General features: G+C 36.1%; 3 protein-coding genes across 3 annotated transcripts; 2 read left to right on the top strand and 1 right to left on the bottom strand.

The window, feature by feature from the left end:
- Positions 1–259: 259 nt before the first annotated feature.
- Positions 260–6,111, top strand: LOC119828558 (WD repeat-containing protein 20). The gene is made up of 4 exons (XM_038350746.1): positions 260–797; positions 2,863–3,045; positions 3,475–3,686; positions 3,833–6,111. Exons 1-4 carry the CDS (start codon positions 522–524, stop codon positions 4,920–4,922), a joined length of 1,761 nt encoding a protein of 586 aa, XP_038206674.1. The 5' UTR covers positions 260–521; the 3' UTR covers positions 4,923–6,111.
- Positions 6,112–6,667: 556 nt separating this feature from the next.
- LOC119828775 (translation initiation factor IF-2, mitochondrial) lies at positions 6,668–14,641 on the bottom strand. Its single transcript, XM_038351025.1, has 15 exons — positions 14,388–14,641; positions 14,170–14,308; positions 13,880–14,000; positions 13,552–13,715; positions 12,865–13,045; positions 12,362–12,538; positions 11,521–11,570; positions 11,064–11,278; positions 10,502–10,580; positions 10,081–10,206; positions 9,451–9,676; positions 8,746–8,867; positions 8,115–8,298; positions 7,212–7,352; positions 6,668–6,872 (listed from the first exon to the last, which is right to left on the bottom strand). The coding sequence occupies exons 1-15, from the start codon at positions 14,411–14,413 to the stop codon at positions 6,703–6,705; spliced, it is 2,121 nt and encodes a 706-aa protein (XP_038206953.1). The 5' UTR covers positions 14,414–14,641; the 3' UTR covers positions 6,668–6,702.
- A 613-nt stretch (positions 14,642–15,254) lies between these two features.
- Positions 15,255–16,490, top strand: LOC119828835 (protein phosphatase 1B). Its single transcript, XM_038351119.1, has one exon. The coding sequence runs from the start codon at positions 15,615–15,617 to the stop codon at positions 16,473–16,475; it is 861 nt and encodes a 286-aa protein (XP_038207047.1). The 5' UTR covers positions 15,255–15,614; the 3' UTR covers positions 16,476–16,490.
- Positions 16,491–17,237: the final 747 nt, after the last annotated feature.

Raw genomic sequence — 17,237 nt, 5'->3', positions numbered from 1 at the left:
CGGAATGCTAATATTCTTATATATAGCAAGTTTTGAGAATCGTAGAGAGTTCAATTTGATTAGATTGATATTACGTAATACTATAAATGCAAATGTTTCTATTTGTTTCACCTGGCAAAAGAGAAATTTTATGACATTATTTTTGTGGCTGGAGATAGTGAGGAAGCTAAAGAAAAAAATATATACTGACCAATTTCCTGGGATCATGGAATCAATATGAAAATTGTGAAATTAGAACCATAAACAATGAGCCGTCATCCGATAGGGCCGTCATGTCGATTGTCGTCTGACATCTGACTTTTATGTTAAACAAGAAATATCTAATCTGATTCCAATCTTAATAATTAAAACATACAATAACTGGTTTAAAAATCTTATGCTCAATGAGCCAATTGGGACATGTGTTTATAAGCTATGGAAGTTTTGCATAGGCAGTCTGATTCGCGTGCGGGTTGAGGTGTCAACTGATCATAATCGAGCTTACCAGGCGGTCTCGATGAATAATAACAGGATATGATAACATGGCCGTGCAATCTGACTCCGGCGGGAAGGACGACGTGAAGACACAGTTCGTGACGCGGGAGGGGACGTACCGGTTGATGACGCTGTCGGAGTATTCGAGGCCTAATCGTGTTGGTTATACTAGTGGTTCGGGATCATCTCATGTGCGTGTGTCGCTGGTGTCTCTCCCGCCGGGGGGCGGAGCACCCGGCTCGGACGGCCAGGCCTCCGAGGATAAAATTTGTTTTAACCATGGAAAGGAATTGTGTGTTTATGTATACAGAGGAGTTAAAAAGGTAATTTTTTTGATTAATATCATAACGGATCATTATTAATCTTAAACAATACATCCTAATTGGGACTTTAAAGGTGTTAATTTTTTTTTTTCAAAGCTCACTAACATTTTGTTATTAATTTAAATTGTTATGCAATATTCCAAATATGTAAATGTAGCCTAAATTACTATTATTTGTGCTTAAGGAAAATTGCCAGTTGAAGACTCCCACAAACATAATTTAAATCTTCAAATGAAATTATTATGTGACATTTCAATATTAGAAAATACAAGTAAAAACTTTGCCCCTAAATTAATGCTTTTAAGTATTAAGTCATACATCACTGTATTACAAGAAAGTACTTGAATGATATCTGGATACTTGATTAGAGTGTGCTTTGATGAGACAATCTAATTATCTAATTGGATATAAATAGTTTACACTAAACAGCATGTCACACTTATTAATACACAACTCAGCTATTTTTAAAATTAATCTTCATTCATTCTTGAAGTCAAGCTATTTTTTATACATAGCTAGCAGGAGCTATGTATAAAAAATAGCTTTAAATTGTGATAAAATCTCACATTTATATCTTATCATCATTGCAATTGATTTGAATTCAACGATTCAAGAATAGATTATTAATTAATACAAATTGTCAATTAACAATTTGTATTAATGAATAATAATACAAATTGAAATAAAGAAAATGTTAAATTGAATTATACTTTTTAAATAACAGGAAGTAAATAAAAGGAAAATGTTTTCAGAGTCATAGTGTTCCACTAATCTCGTTTCATATCTAAAACAGTTTAAACTACAAAAAATTCTTACGGCTGGATGGCATACCAGATTATAGATTTATATATATTGTCAAATAGTTGTTTAGCAGTACTTAATTCTGTAAAAAACAAATGTTATTTCTGTTTTCCTGAAGTACAGTACTAAGTTTTAGCAATTCAAGCACTATCCCATTCAATCTCCATTATTTCAAATAAATTAAGAGTAAATCAACAAATATATGGTGAGTTAAAGGATCTAAAATGTATCGGTTATTTCAGAAATAAATATAGTGGCTTATAAAATGTTTGGTACATATTGGAATATCTTCAGTTCTAAATAGTACAAATATTAAACATTCACTGACAATTATTGTAACTTTTAACCTACTATAGCTCTCTGCCTGTATAGTCTAAACAAACACAATCTCCTGGTTTTGCCTGCATACTTCCTGTTCACGTGGGATGGACCCTCACCTTAAGATCATAATATCCCATAAACTTTGTTGGGTTTCAAATTATTTTTGTATCAAATTTTATTCAAATCGGCAAGTAGTTTAAGCTTGGCGAAGTGATAGACAGGAGTTTACTTTTATTGATTTAAAGATGATAAGAACAATCAAGTGAATTGACATCATTATACTATTTTATACAAGGCAAAGGTCAATTACATAGTATTGTTTGACATCATTAATTATAGATAGAATAGAAATATAAACTATTAGAACTTAAGCTGCAGTAATAGTTAGAATAAATTAGATTAAAATCTCTCATAATCTTATTTCCATCTGAGATAACTTGAGCGTACATAATAATATTTCCTTTATTATATAATCACCAAGATTCATTCATTTTTACTTTAAAAGCATTATATTAAACTAATTATATTTAAATTAAATTTGGAGAATTCTTAGGCACATAAAATCCAAAAATAGAAGAAATTCTATTATCTAGACCTGAGCCCAAGCAGTCAGGCGTTGTCAAATTATGTCAAAAAGATACGGGTTCAAACCCTCTTTATGATGTAATTTTTTCTATACTTTAAACTTATTTAAAATTTATCAAAAAAATAATAGTACAATACGAAATATTGAGTGAATCTAATCCAAGAATGTATCAAAGTGTGTTACATACTTCATGTCTATTACACTATTTGTTTTAATCTAAATACAAAAAGACATAGTATCTCCAAGTTTTTAAGAATCCACTGATAATTGTTAATGGGCCTAGAATCAAGCAGATAGAGTAATGTTGAAGTTGAGCTATTTAGAAATCTGTAATTATTTCAAAAGGAATGTTTTCAGGCAGCTGATCTCACAAAACCGGTGGACAAGAAGATGTACAAGGGTACAAACCCGACTTGTCACGACTTCAATACAGTCACGATGACAGCGGACAGTGTCTCCTTAGTCATAGGGTTTTCAACCGGCCAAATACAACTAATAGATCCTATTAAGAAAGAATTAAGTAAATTGTATAATGAAGAGGTGAGTTTACTTTCGATTAACTCGAAAATTATTTTATTTGCAACTTCTCTTATTTGATTTTTACACATTTAGTTTGTTTCAGTACAAAATACTTTAAAACAAAACTAAAGTGTTTGGTAATATATTACTTAAGCATACTGTAAAGATATAGTAGAACCGAAATAGTCGAACCTTAATAACTCAAAAAGAAAAAAATTGAATCAACATGTAGAGAAGATGCTGTTAGCATCCTGCTAGCAACATTGTGTCTATGAGAGTTGTTGGTATGTTAAGATATTCTTGCTCGAGTCAAAGTCAAATTGTTTTCAGCATCATTGGTGAAGTGAACAGCAGAACTGTTCTATGTTCACCATTAACACGATTCTTTATACAAAATACAAAATTTTCGAAGCAATAGAGATTATTTACGCATTGTCTTTTATACTCCAGAGGCTGATAGACAAGACGCGCGTCACTTGCATCAAGTGGGTGCCGGGCTCGAGCAACCTGTTCATAGCGGCGCACGCGTCGGGCCAGCTGTACGTGTACAACGAGGAGCTCGCGTGCGGCTCCGCGGCGCCGCACTACCAGCTGTTCAAGGGCGGCGACGGCTACTCCATACACACCTGCCGGACCAAGAGCACCAGGAACCCTTTGTATAGGTGTGTACGGGGCTTAATAATCCATACACTATATTACATATCACGATTTTTTTTGTTCTAATTAAGCAACAAGTCAAGAAAAAAGGTTTTAAATTTTTATTTTATTGATATTAAATTGTTTGCATAAATGTAATTTTTTATTTCAGGTGGGTTATAGGAGCAGAAGGCAGCTGTATAAACGAATTTGCATTTTCGCCGTGTGGAGCTAACTTGGCTGTTGTGTCCCAAGATGGTTTTCTACGAGTATTCCACTACGACACCATGGAGCTGATCGGCCGCGCGCGGTCGTACTTCGGCGGATTCCTCTGTGTGTGCTGGTCTCCAGATGGGAAGTACGTCGTGGTTGGCGGAGAAGACGACCTTGTGACCGTCTGGTCCTTCAGCGAACGGAGAGTCGTGGCTCGAGGCCAAGGACACAGGTCCTGGGTCTCTGTAGTCGCCTTCGACCCTTATATTGTCAGTTTCACGGACCCAGACACTGAAGAAACCCATGAAGACAAAAGTGAAAGTGTTCAGTGCTATAGACTAGGCAGTGTTTCACAGGACACCCAGTTGTGTTTATGGGACTTAACGGAGGATGTACTACGGCCCCCCGTTAGAACGCGAGCGTCCGCCCACTTGTCACCCAATAGCCAGAATTTCTCCCCAAACGGAGTGCCCGGAACTAAAATACCGCCAAAGTGCGCGAAGACCAACAAAATTGGTCACAAACATGCAGAGCTTAGCGGGTCGAACGCGGCGGGAGAACCGTCCGGCGCTAAACCAGCTAAGTCTAAAACAAATAATGTGTCCACATTGAATATAAGCGTCGGAAAAGCTAAAGAGGAAACGTCCGGATCTCTAGGAGCTAACTTCACTCAAAGGCTAGCGGCATTATCGTTCGGTGAGCGGCGGTCGGATCACAGAAGAAATTTCAGTTTAACAAAGCCCACGGAGAAATCTTCAGCGTCGAACACGGTTGCTCTGAGGGGGAAATCGGCGGGGGCGCAGTCGAACGACAGTTACGACCCTGTAAAGTTAATAGGGACACCTTCGTGTCCAAGATTTGACGAGTGTCCGGTGTTGGAGCCACTAGTTTGCAAGAAAATAGCGCACGAGAGGTTGACGGCGTTGCTGTTCCGAGCAGAGTATTTTATCACAGCGTGTGCGGATGGTTGTGTGAACACTTGGTCCAGACCCACGCGGACCCACAACGGAGACGCGAGGCGGCGCGACCGCATTGAGCTGGTGGACTAGCGGGGCTTGGGGTGCTTGTACCAGCTATACTACTCCATATATTGCAAGACTTTTAAGGATTATGTTCTGTTTTAGAATGGATCAAGTGAATTCAGATGCTGATATTGTCCTCTGTTTATAAGAAGCTGCAATTTTTATGCATTTATCTAGTTAAGGGATGAAAGCCCTAGTTGGAATTAAACTTAATATGTTTCTTGGTTTATTAAATATCTTTTAACGTTGCTTGGTCATAATTATTGATAGATGATGATTCAGCTAAAGAATTACAGCGTTATATTGAGTAGTACATAATGGTATGGCCTAAGGGGGGTAAATAATTCCATAGTAGACAGATTGGTTTGAATGTTGTGCAAGTATTGTGATGAATTGCTATCTAAAATGTTTTAAAGACTCTTATTGACTTTTTACTATAACTCACCTAGCTGTTACTGTAAATATTAAGATTAAGGGAATATTAATTAACTTTCATATAATTCTTTTCTTGTGAAAATCACCATCAGAGTTTATGTTTCTTTAATAATGAATTTTAGTACAATAAATTTCCATAAAATAAAGTGTCTCAAAAATATCTGATATATTAATAAAATCATAGTGATAGAACAAGAACTGTTCATTCTTCCTAATTTAGAATCAAACAGAACTGCATTTAATAATAAAAACCATTAAAACAGTTTGGATAGCAATGAAAGGCGTGTCAATGTTAAAGTTATACGAAGGCAAGTTAGATAGCAATAGTATGAGATTGTACTGTATAAACTATTGTATATTGTTGTTGGACTCACCTCGGCTTCTGTACATATAGTGTATCGAGCGATCAAAGATTGCCAGTCGAGTTGGTCTATACAAAATTTAAAAAAAAACCATTAGTTAGAAAAGACAGGTTGAAATTTGTATAGAAATAAATGCACGGCCATAGCACTCTTGTGTTCTATTATTATCGTGAAATTATTTATTTTAATCGATTATATTATTGTTGTATCGACGCGTGTGTGACTCGCGATGTTGTGTCGATGAAGCGAGTGTTGTTACGTCAGCCATTACTTTGGTAGGTAGACTGATTGAACGGTGTTAACTTCGATGTTTGTGACTGATGACTAGCAAATCTATCCTTGTTTTAGTTAATTGGTTATAAGTAATTACTGATATAAATTCAATAATTTCAATATGTACAATTAAATCATTACACTAACAATGTGTTTTACTTTTCCTTTACGATCTTTAAATAAATATAAATAAATAGTAGTAGTAGTAGGGACTAATATTATAAGTGCGAAAGTAACTCTCTCTGTCTGTTACGCTTTCACGGCTAAACCACAGAACCTTTTGATAAAATTTGGTATGAAGATGGAACTGAACTTGGGAAAGGACATAGGATACTTTTTATCGCGAAAAAAGGGTAGGAAAGGGTTGAAAGAGGGGACGAAAGTTTGTATGAAAGTTCGTTATTGTCAAACCGATTTTGATGAAACTTGGTGTGAAGATGGAACTAAACGTGGGAAAGAACAAAATACTGCTTACCATGTCGCGCGATATAAGCGAATTCTACGCGGACGAAATTTTCCATGGAATTGGAGTAATCGAGTAACAAAATTCGAATTATGAACCTCCGTATTTTTGCATGAAATAAAAGGCTTTAAATTCTTTAAATGAAATTAATCTAAGCCGCCGTGAAAACAACGCAATCGCGTGGCTCCATTAAAACCGGGTACCTACATATAGGAAATTTTTTAAAATAAAACCATAAACAATTCTAACGCTATTTATTAAGTCTATCACTATACTAGAATCCCGGATCCCAGTCCGTGGTATGTTTGACGTCCACCATCTTGTAGCACACGATGACATCTCCCGGCTGAACGTCGACTGGTTCCTCGAAACGGAGCCCGCACTCTGTGTCATTTTTTATCGTCGTCACTTCCTCTTTCAAATGCTTCATGGATGCTAGTTTTCCTAAGAATTTTAAGATGTCACATAAATTAACACGATAAACATGCTACATAGGAAGTTATTAAAAACATTGTGTACAAACATAATATGAATATTATTTTTATTTTTACGGGAACATTAAATAAATGAGGCAACTATCTTACCGAATACTGTCCGCATTAATAATACCGTATTTAGCGAATAATGTCGATTTTTCGAGATTATTTTTATTTAGTTTTAAAAAGAGAACATACTACGTAGTAACAAAGCATACATTAATATTTGATGAGTTGGCACGTAGTATCTGAATATCAACAACAACTGATTAGTATAGGCAGAAATCCCTAAGAACCCCACACTTACCCTGCAACACAATCTGGTCACCCCTGAGCACCTTGTAGAGCGCGTTCCTGCTCAGCGAGCCCTTGGTGCAGCGGCAGCCGGCCACCGGGACCTTCCTCCTGCCCTCCGACACCAGGAACTGCTGCAGCACCTTCGCTTCGCCTGGAATTTGAGGTTTATACTTTCTACGCTAATAACAAAAAGAAAACACTTTTGCAGTTATGTGTGTTTGTAACATTTTGACACAAAAACTACTGGACCGATTTCAAAAATTCTTTCACCATCAGAAAGCTGCAACTTCACTGAGTGACATAGGCTATATATGTACCACGGGCGAAGCTTGTGCGAATAGCTAGTAGCCATATTATAAATTTAACGCAAACTTATGTAACAGATTCCGTACAATTCTTAGTATCTTTTGTACTACTGAATAAATTCTTGCATAATTAAATTGTCAAAAAGGCTATTTCTTATTTAATATCTCAAAGAACAGACCTCTTTCAACTCCTACTTCTTCCCACATATCCAATCTATTTTACTTCTTGTCCATTATATGAAGAAATTTATAAATATTATAATGTATTTTAATTAAAGGCATACTAATATAATAATAATAATATAACTAAAGTAAGGAAAGAAGCTGGTGCCTGTCCACACAGGCGAGTTCTTTGAACTCAGCCTAGAACGGGTGCCACTTATCACAATTACTGTAAATGTTTATAATTAAGAAAAATCTTGTAATTTGATAAGAAATAAATTTTTATTATGTATTATTATTAATCTCTCTTACTATTAATATCTCTTAAAAATCAACTCTTGCTGTGTGGAGTATATCCACTCGTTGCTCCCTCAAGTTATTCATTAACTATCACATCCCTTTTTTTTCTCCTAGAGCGAGGCTCCCTAACTCTTACTGTGTCTTACCGATCAGCTCCTCCTGCTGTGTGGTGGGTATCCTCTCGTTGATCATCTCCTTCAAGTCGTCCACCAGTTTATAGATGACGTTGTGTTTCTTCACCTCGATGTTACTGTTCTTTGCCTCCACGGCGAGAGCGGGGGGGCATTCCACGTTAAACGCGTAAATGACTGCATTAAAAGCTTCTGCAATCTACATAATATATGGATAGTATTGCTTAAGCAGTGGAAATATATTGTTCTAATATGGTCTCACGAGTTATGCAAGAGTTTAATAATTTTAAATATAATAATTATGTCACGGCCTAAGCCTTACATGAATTTATATAGTAAGCGAGACAAAAAGCTTAGATTGTTGTTATGTATGCTGGTATATGACACCAGAAAGATTTATTTTTCCTCATTACTTAATTCAATTATGTGTGTAATAATTAGAAGATGATAATTTTTGTAATTTTTTTTCAACTATTAATTTTTTTGTGAAAAGGATACTTATCATTCAATATAAATAATGGTGGTAAATATCATTATCAACACTTTTATACGAAATCTAATGAAATAAAAAAATGTTCTATTAAGTTTGAATTCAAACGTTTACGTAAAAGTATAGGCCTCAAAGCCCCAAGGACGAAGGCCCAACCTCAAGGTCGGAGGGCGCGACGGGTCCCACGCCGAAATGCACGAGCTCGAGGCGCACGGTGTGGTGCGCGTCGTACGTCTCCAGGATGTCCAGGATCGCCTCCACGGAGCCGTCCACGTCACCTGTCACCGTATTATATTCATCATCATTCATCATCAGAACATAGATTTTTCAATTTATCTGCGCATGTGACTAACTTCACCACTGCTCGAAATGGTCGAGGAAACCATCTTGATGAAACCGGTATATCGGAGAATTAAAACTGCCTGAACTCTCAGAGGAGGACTGTGTCCCCCGTCTTATCGATTTTAAGTCCCAGGTCCTCACCGCTGAGCCACTACTGCTCTTATATATTCTTGTACAGGTGATTTTTTCAAGTGTGCGAAGTGGATACTTCCAAAACTAAAATGAATACCGAGTTGTGCTGAACGAGGTTGACATTTATTTATAAGACAGCATTCGTAGTTCTAGTAGTGAAATTATAGGGTCCAATAACCAGCGAATTTATTTTCAATAACTGTCCATGTTTTAATATCACACTAATTTCCCAACTGACGATAAGTAAAATAACTTCCCATTTATTTTTTCGAATGATCATAATAACTTCTCAAATATGTAATCCAAAACAGCTCATAAATTTGAACCCTCAAAAATCCCCATTTGCACTTTGCAAAGAATATACATTAGTTTCATTGCCAGGACTACCTTTTATCACCACACTGACAGTCGGATGATCATCGATCTTAATCATCTTGTCTCTTGGCCCCTGGGGCCTCACCTTGAACCGACCCATGGCCCGCTTCTGGGCCAACTGCTGCTTGTATAATGCCTGATGTTCTGCTTCCTTCATGGTGATTGCCTCTAGGTCCATCGCTTGTTTTTCCTTCATGCGCTGGTTGTGACGCCATTTCATCACTTCGTTCGCTCTTTTCTGTTATTTTTATAGGATTAAAGTCTTTCTTAAAATTTATTTGCGATGTATAGCACAGGTACAGTAGTATATGTAAATGTTTAATAAAATAATATTATTATTACTATATAACGCTTGACTTAAAATAACGTCCATATACAAAGTAAATAAAAAAATACAAAAAAATACTAAATAATCTTTAAAAAGCTAATAATTTATTTGAAGTGGCAGTCGGTGCCCAAAACATGTATTTATTTTTAAGTAATCAAGTAAATGTATAATTGTAGAATTTTGTAATTGTGTAATAGTGACACTATGTAATTTTTTAAGGGTTACTGTGTAATTGTGTAACTCAGTAAATTACTACACTACATCTGATCTGCATGTTTAACATAAAATTTAATCGTTGCATTTAACTCCCTTACCTCAGTGGGTACCTCCAACACTGTGTCCCCGGGGGAGGGGGGCTCCCTCCAGCCAAGGACTGACACGGGCATCGAAGGGGGGGCTTCTTCCACCATTCCACCATCAGCTGTTTTTAGCATGCGCACCTGTATAAGTATTACAATTTTTTGTGTTAATTATCGTCATATTTTGGAAATTTCTAATTTGATATATTGCATTTTTTATGTCATAGCGAGCAACTGAACTGGTGGTTCGCCTGATGGTTAGCGATTACCACCACCCGTGAACAGAGCAGAGGTAGTGCCTCTGCGAATGCGCTGCCCGCTTTTAAGGGATAAGGGATAAGGAAAGGATTGATGACTGGAAAGAAGGAATACGTATATGCGAACCAGAAGCTCAGTTGCCCGCTATGACATAAAAAAGAAACAAACATTACTCTACCTTAGCCCATCCACTACCAGCGACGAGGATACAACCCTTACGTAATGTTCCTCTTTGCACCAATACTGTTGCACATTTCCTGAACAAAAGAGAAACAACAAATAAACAATTTATGTAGCTATAAAGAACACAAAAACAAACAACGATTTTTTTAATCATTAATTTTATCGGCACGCATTTGATTGAACACGCGCTCTTCATGTCGTTTGAGCTATTTTCTGTTGTTAATTGAGGATAACAAATAATTTTGCTTTCACTTCGCTGCAACGTGATAAAAACAAATACTATAATACGTTCAGTCAGAAAAGTATCGGGAATGGATTATATGTTACTGGTTCCATATTCAAAAATTTTTTTTTTCTTTGTTAGATTGGCACAACTGTTTCCTGTTCCATTTTGGCGCGGCGTTTGAGTTGCATTTATTATTTATATTAAATATGGTGGTGCTTTTAGTTATGTCATATCTAGTGTGTATTTCTATTTTCCCGGTATTTCATTGACAGAGTAGTATTAGTAAGTATTGCCATCACTCTATTGGTGCCCTAGATGCTACCCCACTCACCCCAGGCGCGGATCAAGCTGGCTCTCGATAACCACCCCCTCGACGGGCCCCAGGGGGTCCGCAGCCAGCTCCATGAGCTGTGCCTGCATGTTCAGCGCCTCCAGGAGGGCCGGCAGGTGCAGCCGCTTGAGCGCTGACACGCTAACAGCTTGGACTTCGCCCCCTAGGGCTTCGCACACTACACCGTGTTGCGCGAGCGATTTAAGTGTGCGATCCTGGTGGGGATTCAATTTTTTATTTATTTATAGATTAGGATAGATAACAAAAATATTTATCAGTTACATGTTCTTAATGATAACTTATTAGGATAGATATCTCAATAACTTTTTAAATAGACTGCCACCACTCGTAAAGAGATATCAGCTGATTTAAAAAAAAGTAGAAGGTTTTCTCACATATACTAAATATTTAAACATTTAAAGCAACACACAAATATATGAAATGGAGGCATACCTACAATGTTTACCCCTGGTTTGTCCACTTTGTTGACCGCTACGAGAATGGGAACTGAAAAAGGAAAAAAAAATAAACATATTTTAAATTTCACAAACGAAAATGTATAAATTTCATTTCTGATTAGGTGTCTGTGCTATGGGCTAACGCAAATTTGCTCTCATTACTAAAATATAATTATTTTAAAAACAAAACTAAATCGCTTGCAAATTTTCAGAATAAGAACACATTTTTTTATGTGGCAATAAAGCTTGTTTTCTTTCTTTCTTTCTTTCTTTCATTTCAATGGTGTGTATAATGGCTTTCAAATAAAAATAAAAAACAGTCGAATTGAGAACCTCCTCCCTTTTTCGAAGTCGGTTAGCAAGTATGCAATATCAATTAGATATAAATCCAATATCTAATAAAATTATATCATTGTGTGTGCGTTTATTTGTGTATGTACGTGCGTACACGTGTATGCAAGTGCGTGCGTGCGCGCGCGTTTGCCGCTCACTATTAGCCGGCATCGCCCCTCCCATATGTGTATTTTTAAAGGTGTGCATTTAGCTTTTAATTTTTTTTTTATATTTACTTGATATAATTTCTTTAATGTAATATCTGTTGGTGAACCTAAAATGAGTAAAATAAAATATATTCGGGACCATCTGCTCTGTAACCTCATTGTCTGCGTCCACGAAGACCACAATAAAATAATACATTATATGGATTGCGTTTTGTGTGCTAGCGTGATTTTTTCCGCGCGTTTATATGTGTCTGCGCGAAATAGCACGTGCACATGTGCGGAAATTCCTATACGCGCGTGTGTGTGTGTGTGTCTGTGCATGTATGCGTGTGCCACTCACCGCCAGCCTGCCGCGCCATCCGTATGGACTCGACCGTTTGCTCCATAACCCCGTCGTCGGCGGCCACGACGAGCACGACGATGTCAGTGGCGCGCGCGCCACGCGAGCGCATCGCGCTGAACGCGGCGTGCCCGGGCGTGTCCAGGAACGTCACGAGCTCGCCCGACGGGAGCTTCACTGGACGAATGATAATACATATTGAGCTGGTTTTAGAGTCACGCTGACCGTTTTTGCTAATAGAAACGTATGGACCTACACGAAGCCTTTTAGAACAACGCGTATCGGTCTAGCCCAGCGTAACAATAAAATATTACAAATATAAGTACATAAAGCTTTAAATTGTGAACATGTAAGAAATCAAGGATTTTTTTTCTTTGTGTTTTGAAAATCTATTTGAACTAATAATTACATGAAGTAGTTTTAGACTCACTGAAGAATACAATAACAGAAACACATAGAAACCTCCTGTTTAACAACAATTTAAGTATAAAAGAGACAAATACCTTGAAAAGCACCAATATGCTGTGTGATGCCCCCAAACTCTGTATCCACCACGGAGGAGTCCCGCAATGCATCTAACAGAGTGGTCTTGCCATGATCCACATGGCCCATGACACATACGACTGGAGGCCTGGGGCGAAGCGCCTCAGGCGGTGCAGGCGGCGCAGGCATTGCATCCTTATTCTGGGCATTTAGAATAATGATAAATAGTTATTTGAAATAACTAAATATCTAAGTATATGAAATTAAAAATAAAATTTATAGAAATTAAGTCTCAAAAAATCTGTATATCAAGTGTGCTGACACTAAAGCCTACTCCCACAACATTGACACCTGAATTGAACAAAGGAAATGCCAACAAGAAAGAAAATAATAATAAATGGCAAACAAAAATGGAACTTGTTTTATCTGCATGAGAGTTTCTAAATCTAACTCCTACACCATGCAGTATAGATAAATAAATATCTAGGAATTTCTTTATTTATTATACAGATGTACAGAAATCTGTGTTGCACTTTCAATAATGCAACACTTTAAAGGATCTGACATTTGTGAATGTTGGTTTATTGTGAAACTTTTCAGGCTCATAAAGATTTGCAACATGTTGCTTGAATTTTTGAAAACACAAGAAATAAACAATCATTCAAACAGACTACTTCTTATTAGTTACGAGTATAATAACACATTACCTCTTCCTCTTCAACCCCATCATCAGGCTTTGCAATAATTTTGAACCTACATCCAGATATTTTGATAACATCTCGTATAATCTGTGGATTCCGTATCACAGTATCTTTTGTGTAAACTACATCAGAGTTTTTATCAGCAAACTCCAACGCCTTATAAACATGATCTGAAGAGGAACAAAAATAATTTAATTATGCTAAAAATTACTATACTTCAAGTTATTACAATTATCAGATAAATGATTATTTAGAAATGTGTAATTTAAAATTAATTATTATTTTTTAATGCAAACACCAAGCAAGCCTTCATTAAAAAAAACTTTATGCTTACCAACATCCTTATTTAAAACATTAGCTATTTCTTGTACAGTCATATTCCTCCATATGCCAACAACTTCAGTTCCGGCTTTTGGTGCATATCTAATAATTCTGCGCCCTTGGTTTTCTACTGCCTATAATGACATAATTTTTTTATAAATGTCAATTAAAAATCATAATTTTTTGAATATTGAGTACCTCGCATTAAATTGTATATCCATTGTGATTATTATTATTAATTACTGAACAGCAGATGTGCATCAAATGTTCATATCAAAATAAATAAAAAATTCTTTTAAGTACCTTTTCCTCTGGACTTTTTCTCTTTTTATAACAATAAGCTGACAGAGACAGCGGTCGTACTCTATTGAAGACATAGTTGATCGTAATTTGGGCTTCAGAATGAGGGTGAAACACCTCTTTAAAATGTTTTAGGGGTAACCTTTAAACAATCATAAAGATAAAGTCAAAGAAAGGATACACGGTATACTGGCATCTAATAAGTATAAAAGTATTCTTACAATCTAAAAAATGTGCTCCTGTACATTATATTTTTTTAATATTTTTAATTACATTAGATGTAGGTGTATAGTTTCGTTTCATCAAATGTCGAGATTTAACTTATGCCCATTTTTTATTATTACAGACATAAATGTTAATTAATTTTTCTTATTTTTATGACAGTGAATAATGTTATGAAACAGTATTATACTACTCTATGTTATGAACTCTTGATTTCATAACCTCGTTTCAAGACTCCAGATTGCAGTCGGTATAAATGACACATGACGGATATCAGCTGAGATTTGACAATTATGACATTTGTGTTGCTAATTTGGGCAGATAAAATAATATTGTAGCCACCTATTTATTTATTGTATATATTGCCTGGAATAATTTTAATCAATATTTTATTGTTTCCATAAAGATATTGTGACACAAATATTGTGATACACACGGTTTGAGTAAAGCTGTTCAAGAACGGTGTTTAAATAATTTAAAAAAAAATCTCGGAATTGATATTTTTTTACTAAAAGGAAGAAAATATGTGATAATACGTATAATTATTTTTTTAAGGGATGTCGTATTTAGTCCCATGAATAGAAGGATGAAGATAATTTTTGATATAATATGTATTAAAATTTTACGTGTACTTGAAAATGTAGATAAAAATATAGCATAGACAATAGAAAAAAACAGGTAAAGCAAGACCAATTTACATTTCCATTCTGATGTAAAAACTTAAACGTCGCTTTGTAGTTTCACATGTATTTTTTTTAAGATATGATATCCAAGACATATATAATCAAAAGCGCTTAAATTTCCTGTATATATTTTTTACATGTATTTTAGAAAATCATTGTGGGAAGTTTAAAAAAAATTTGATTGAAAAATTAGTCATAGACAATTACTATTTATGTCCGCCGTTCATTCTTTTGAGTTGCTTTTTCGTTTTACGATTTCGTAGAGAGCACGATTTGTCATCGAGTTCTACGCAACACATTTGCAATAATCCAAATACGTAGAAGAAAGTTTAACAGCTTTATTTAGATTTAGATTTAGCAACACTAGTAGATTTGCTACGGACAGTACAGCTTAGTGTGGACAGTTCCTTTGAGACGAGATCCTATCGCAAGGCCCAGTGATGCTTTTCTTTGCCTTTTACGTTGTCGCCTGTGAATTTTGCTCGAGTGCCTGATGGTGCAAGAAGTATGTGCGATTAGTGAATCAATACAGAGGGAAACAGTATGGGGGCTTTTTTAAATAAACCTGAGACGAAGAAATATAATGAGAGCGGGGAAGGTAACGGTCTTCGCTATGGCGTGGCGTCGATGCAAGGATGGCGCGTGGAAATGGAAGATGCGCACCACGCTCAGCTTACACTAAATGGAACGCTATCAGACTGGTCTTACTTCGCAGTCTTTGACGGCCACGCGGGGGCCCGGGTGTCAGCACATTGCGCGGACAATCTGCTAGAATGTATCCTGCAAACGGAGGAGTTTAGACGGGATGACATCGCTGAAGCGATACGCGCTGGTTTTCTCGACCTCGATAAGAAAATGAGAGAATTACCGGAGCTGTCAAATGGCGAAGAGAAGTCAGGGTCGACGGCAGTATGTGCGTTTGTATCGCCTAAACAGATATATATAGCTAATTGTGGTGATTCTCGAGCTGTATTAGCACGGAATGGAGCGCCGATATTCGCTACGCGCGATCATAAGCCGGAATTACCTTCGGAGAAGTCTCGTATAGTTCAAGCCGGAGGCACGGTCATGATTCAGCGAGTCAATGGAAGCTTGGCTGTATCTCGCGCGCTCGGTGATTATGAATACAAGAAGGTGCTGGATCGCGGGCCATGCGAACAACTTGTTTCACCAGAGCCTGAGGTATCGGTACATGAGCGGTTGGATTCCGAAGACGAATTCTTGGTGCTGGCTTGTGATGGAGTTTGGGATGTAATGAGCAATGAGGCTCTATGTGCATATGTTCACTCTCTTCTGCAGTTAACGGATGACCTTGTTGCTATTACTAATCAAGTTATTGACACCTGTCTCTATAAGGTAAACAGTTTTTTATATACCTCATACAAGGTTTATATCAAGACATAATAGTTACTTTAATATACAGCTAGCACAGTTTTCATGATTCTCCATGTACATTTGTTTGCTATGATAAAAATACTCATAGTTTGCATTACTATCAAAAGTAAATATCTTCAACACATTCAATTTATATACACAATCTCAGTAAATGCATTAATTAACCCCATATTGTATGTAAAAAAACTAACTAAACCAACTTCTAAATTCCATAAAATTCATACAAACTTTATAAACTATGTAAGTACATATGTTCAAATCCAATTCACATTTTTTCTGTTCATAAATAAAAATGCCTCTTTAAGTTTGATTAACGGACCAGACTCTTGTAAAATGTAAAGCTTATTCATGATGATCAGAATTTACAAGGAAAATATTTGTAATTATTTAACCTCAAAACTACAGCTAATGCATAATATGTGTTAAAGCTGTATGTGTAACATCAAATCAATCTTATTACTTTAATTACAGTTGCCTTTGATAAATATTATAAAGCAGTAAAGACATGTTAGACGCAGTACTTAATTAGTGTATACCAGAAGACAGCTATTGGTAACTTAAAAAGGCTTCCTATCGAATCTTTCTCTAAATTAGATTAGTGCTTTAATATACTTATAAAGTCAATGTGTCGAGAGGATTAGGAATTAGCAGCGTTGACCTTGCTAACTTGATATTTATCGGCTAAAAGGATTTCTAATATTTCTACTTTATTGCTGTCAAGTTTTTTGAAAACTTATTTTGTTTTCTGACTGGAATGAAAAAAAACAAGTA

This window comes from Zerene cesonia, chromosome 8, assembly GCF_012273895.1.
Source record: "Zerene cesonia ecotype Mississippi chromosome 8, Zerene_cesonia_1.1, whole genome shotgun sequence".
Classification (NCBI taxonomy): domain Eukaryota; kingdom Metazoa; phylum Arthropoda; class Insecta; order Lepidoptera; family Pieridae; genus Zerene; species Zerene cesonia.
This window is presented reverse-complemented; position numbering and strand designations above follow the sequence as displayed.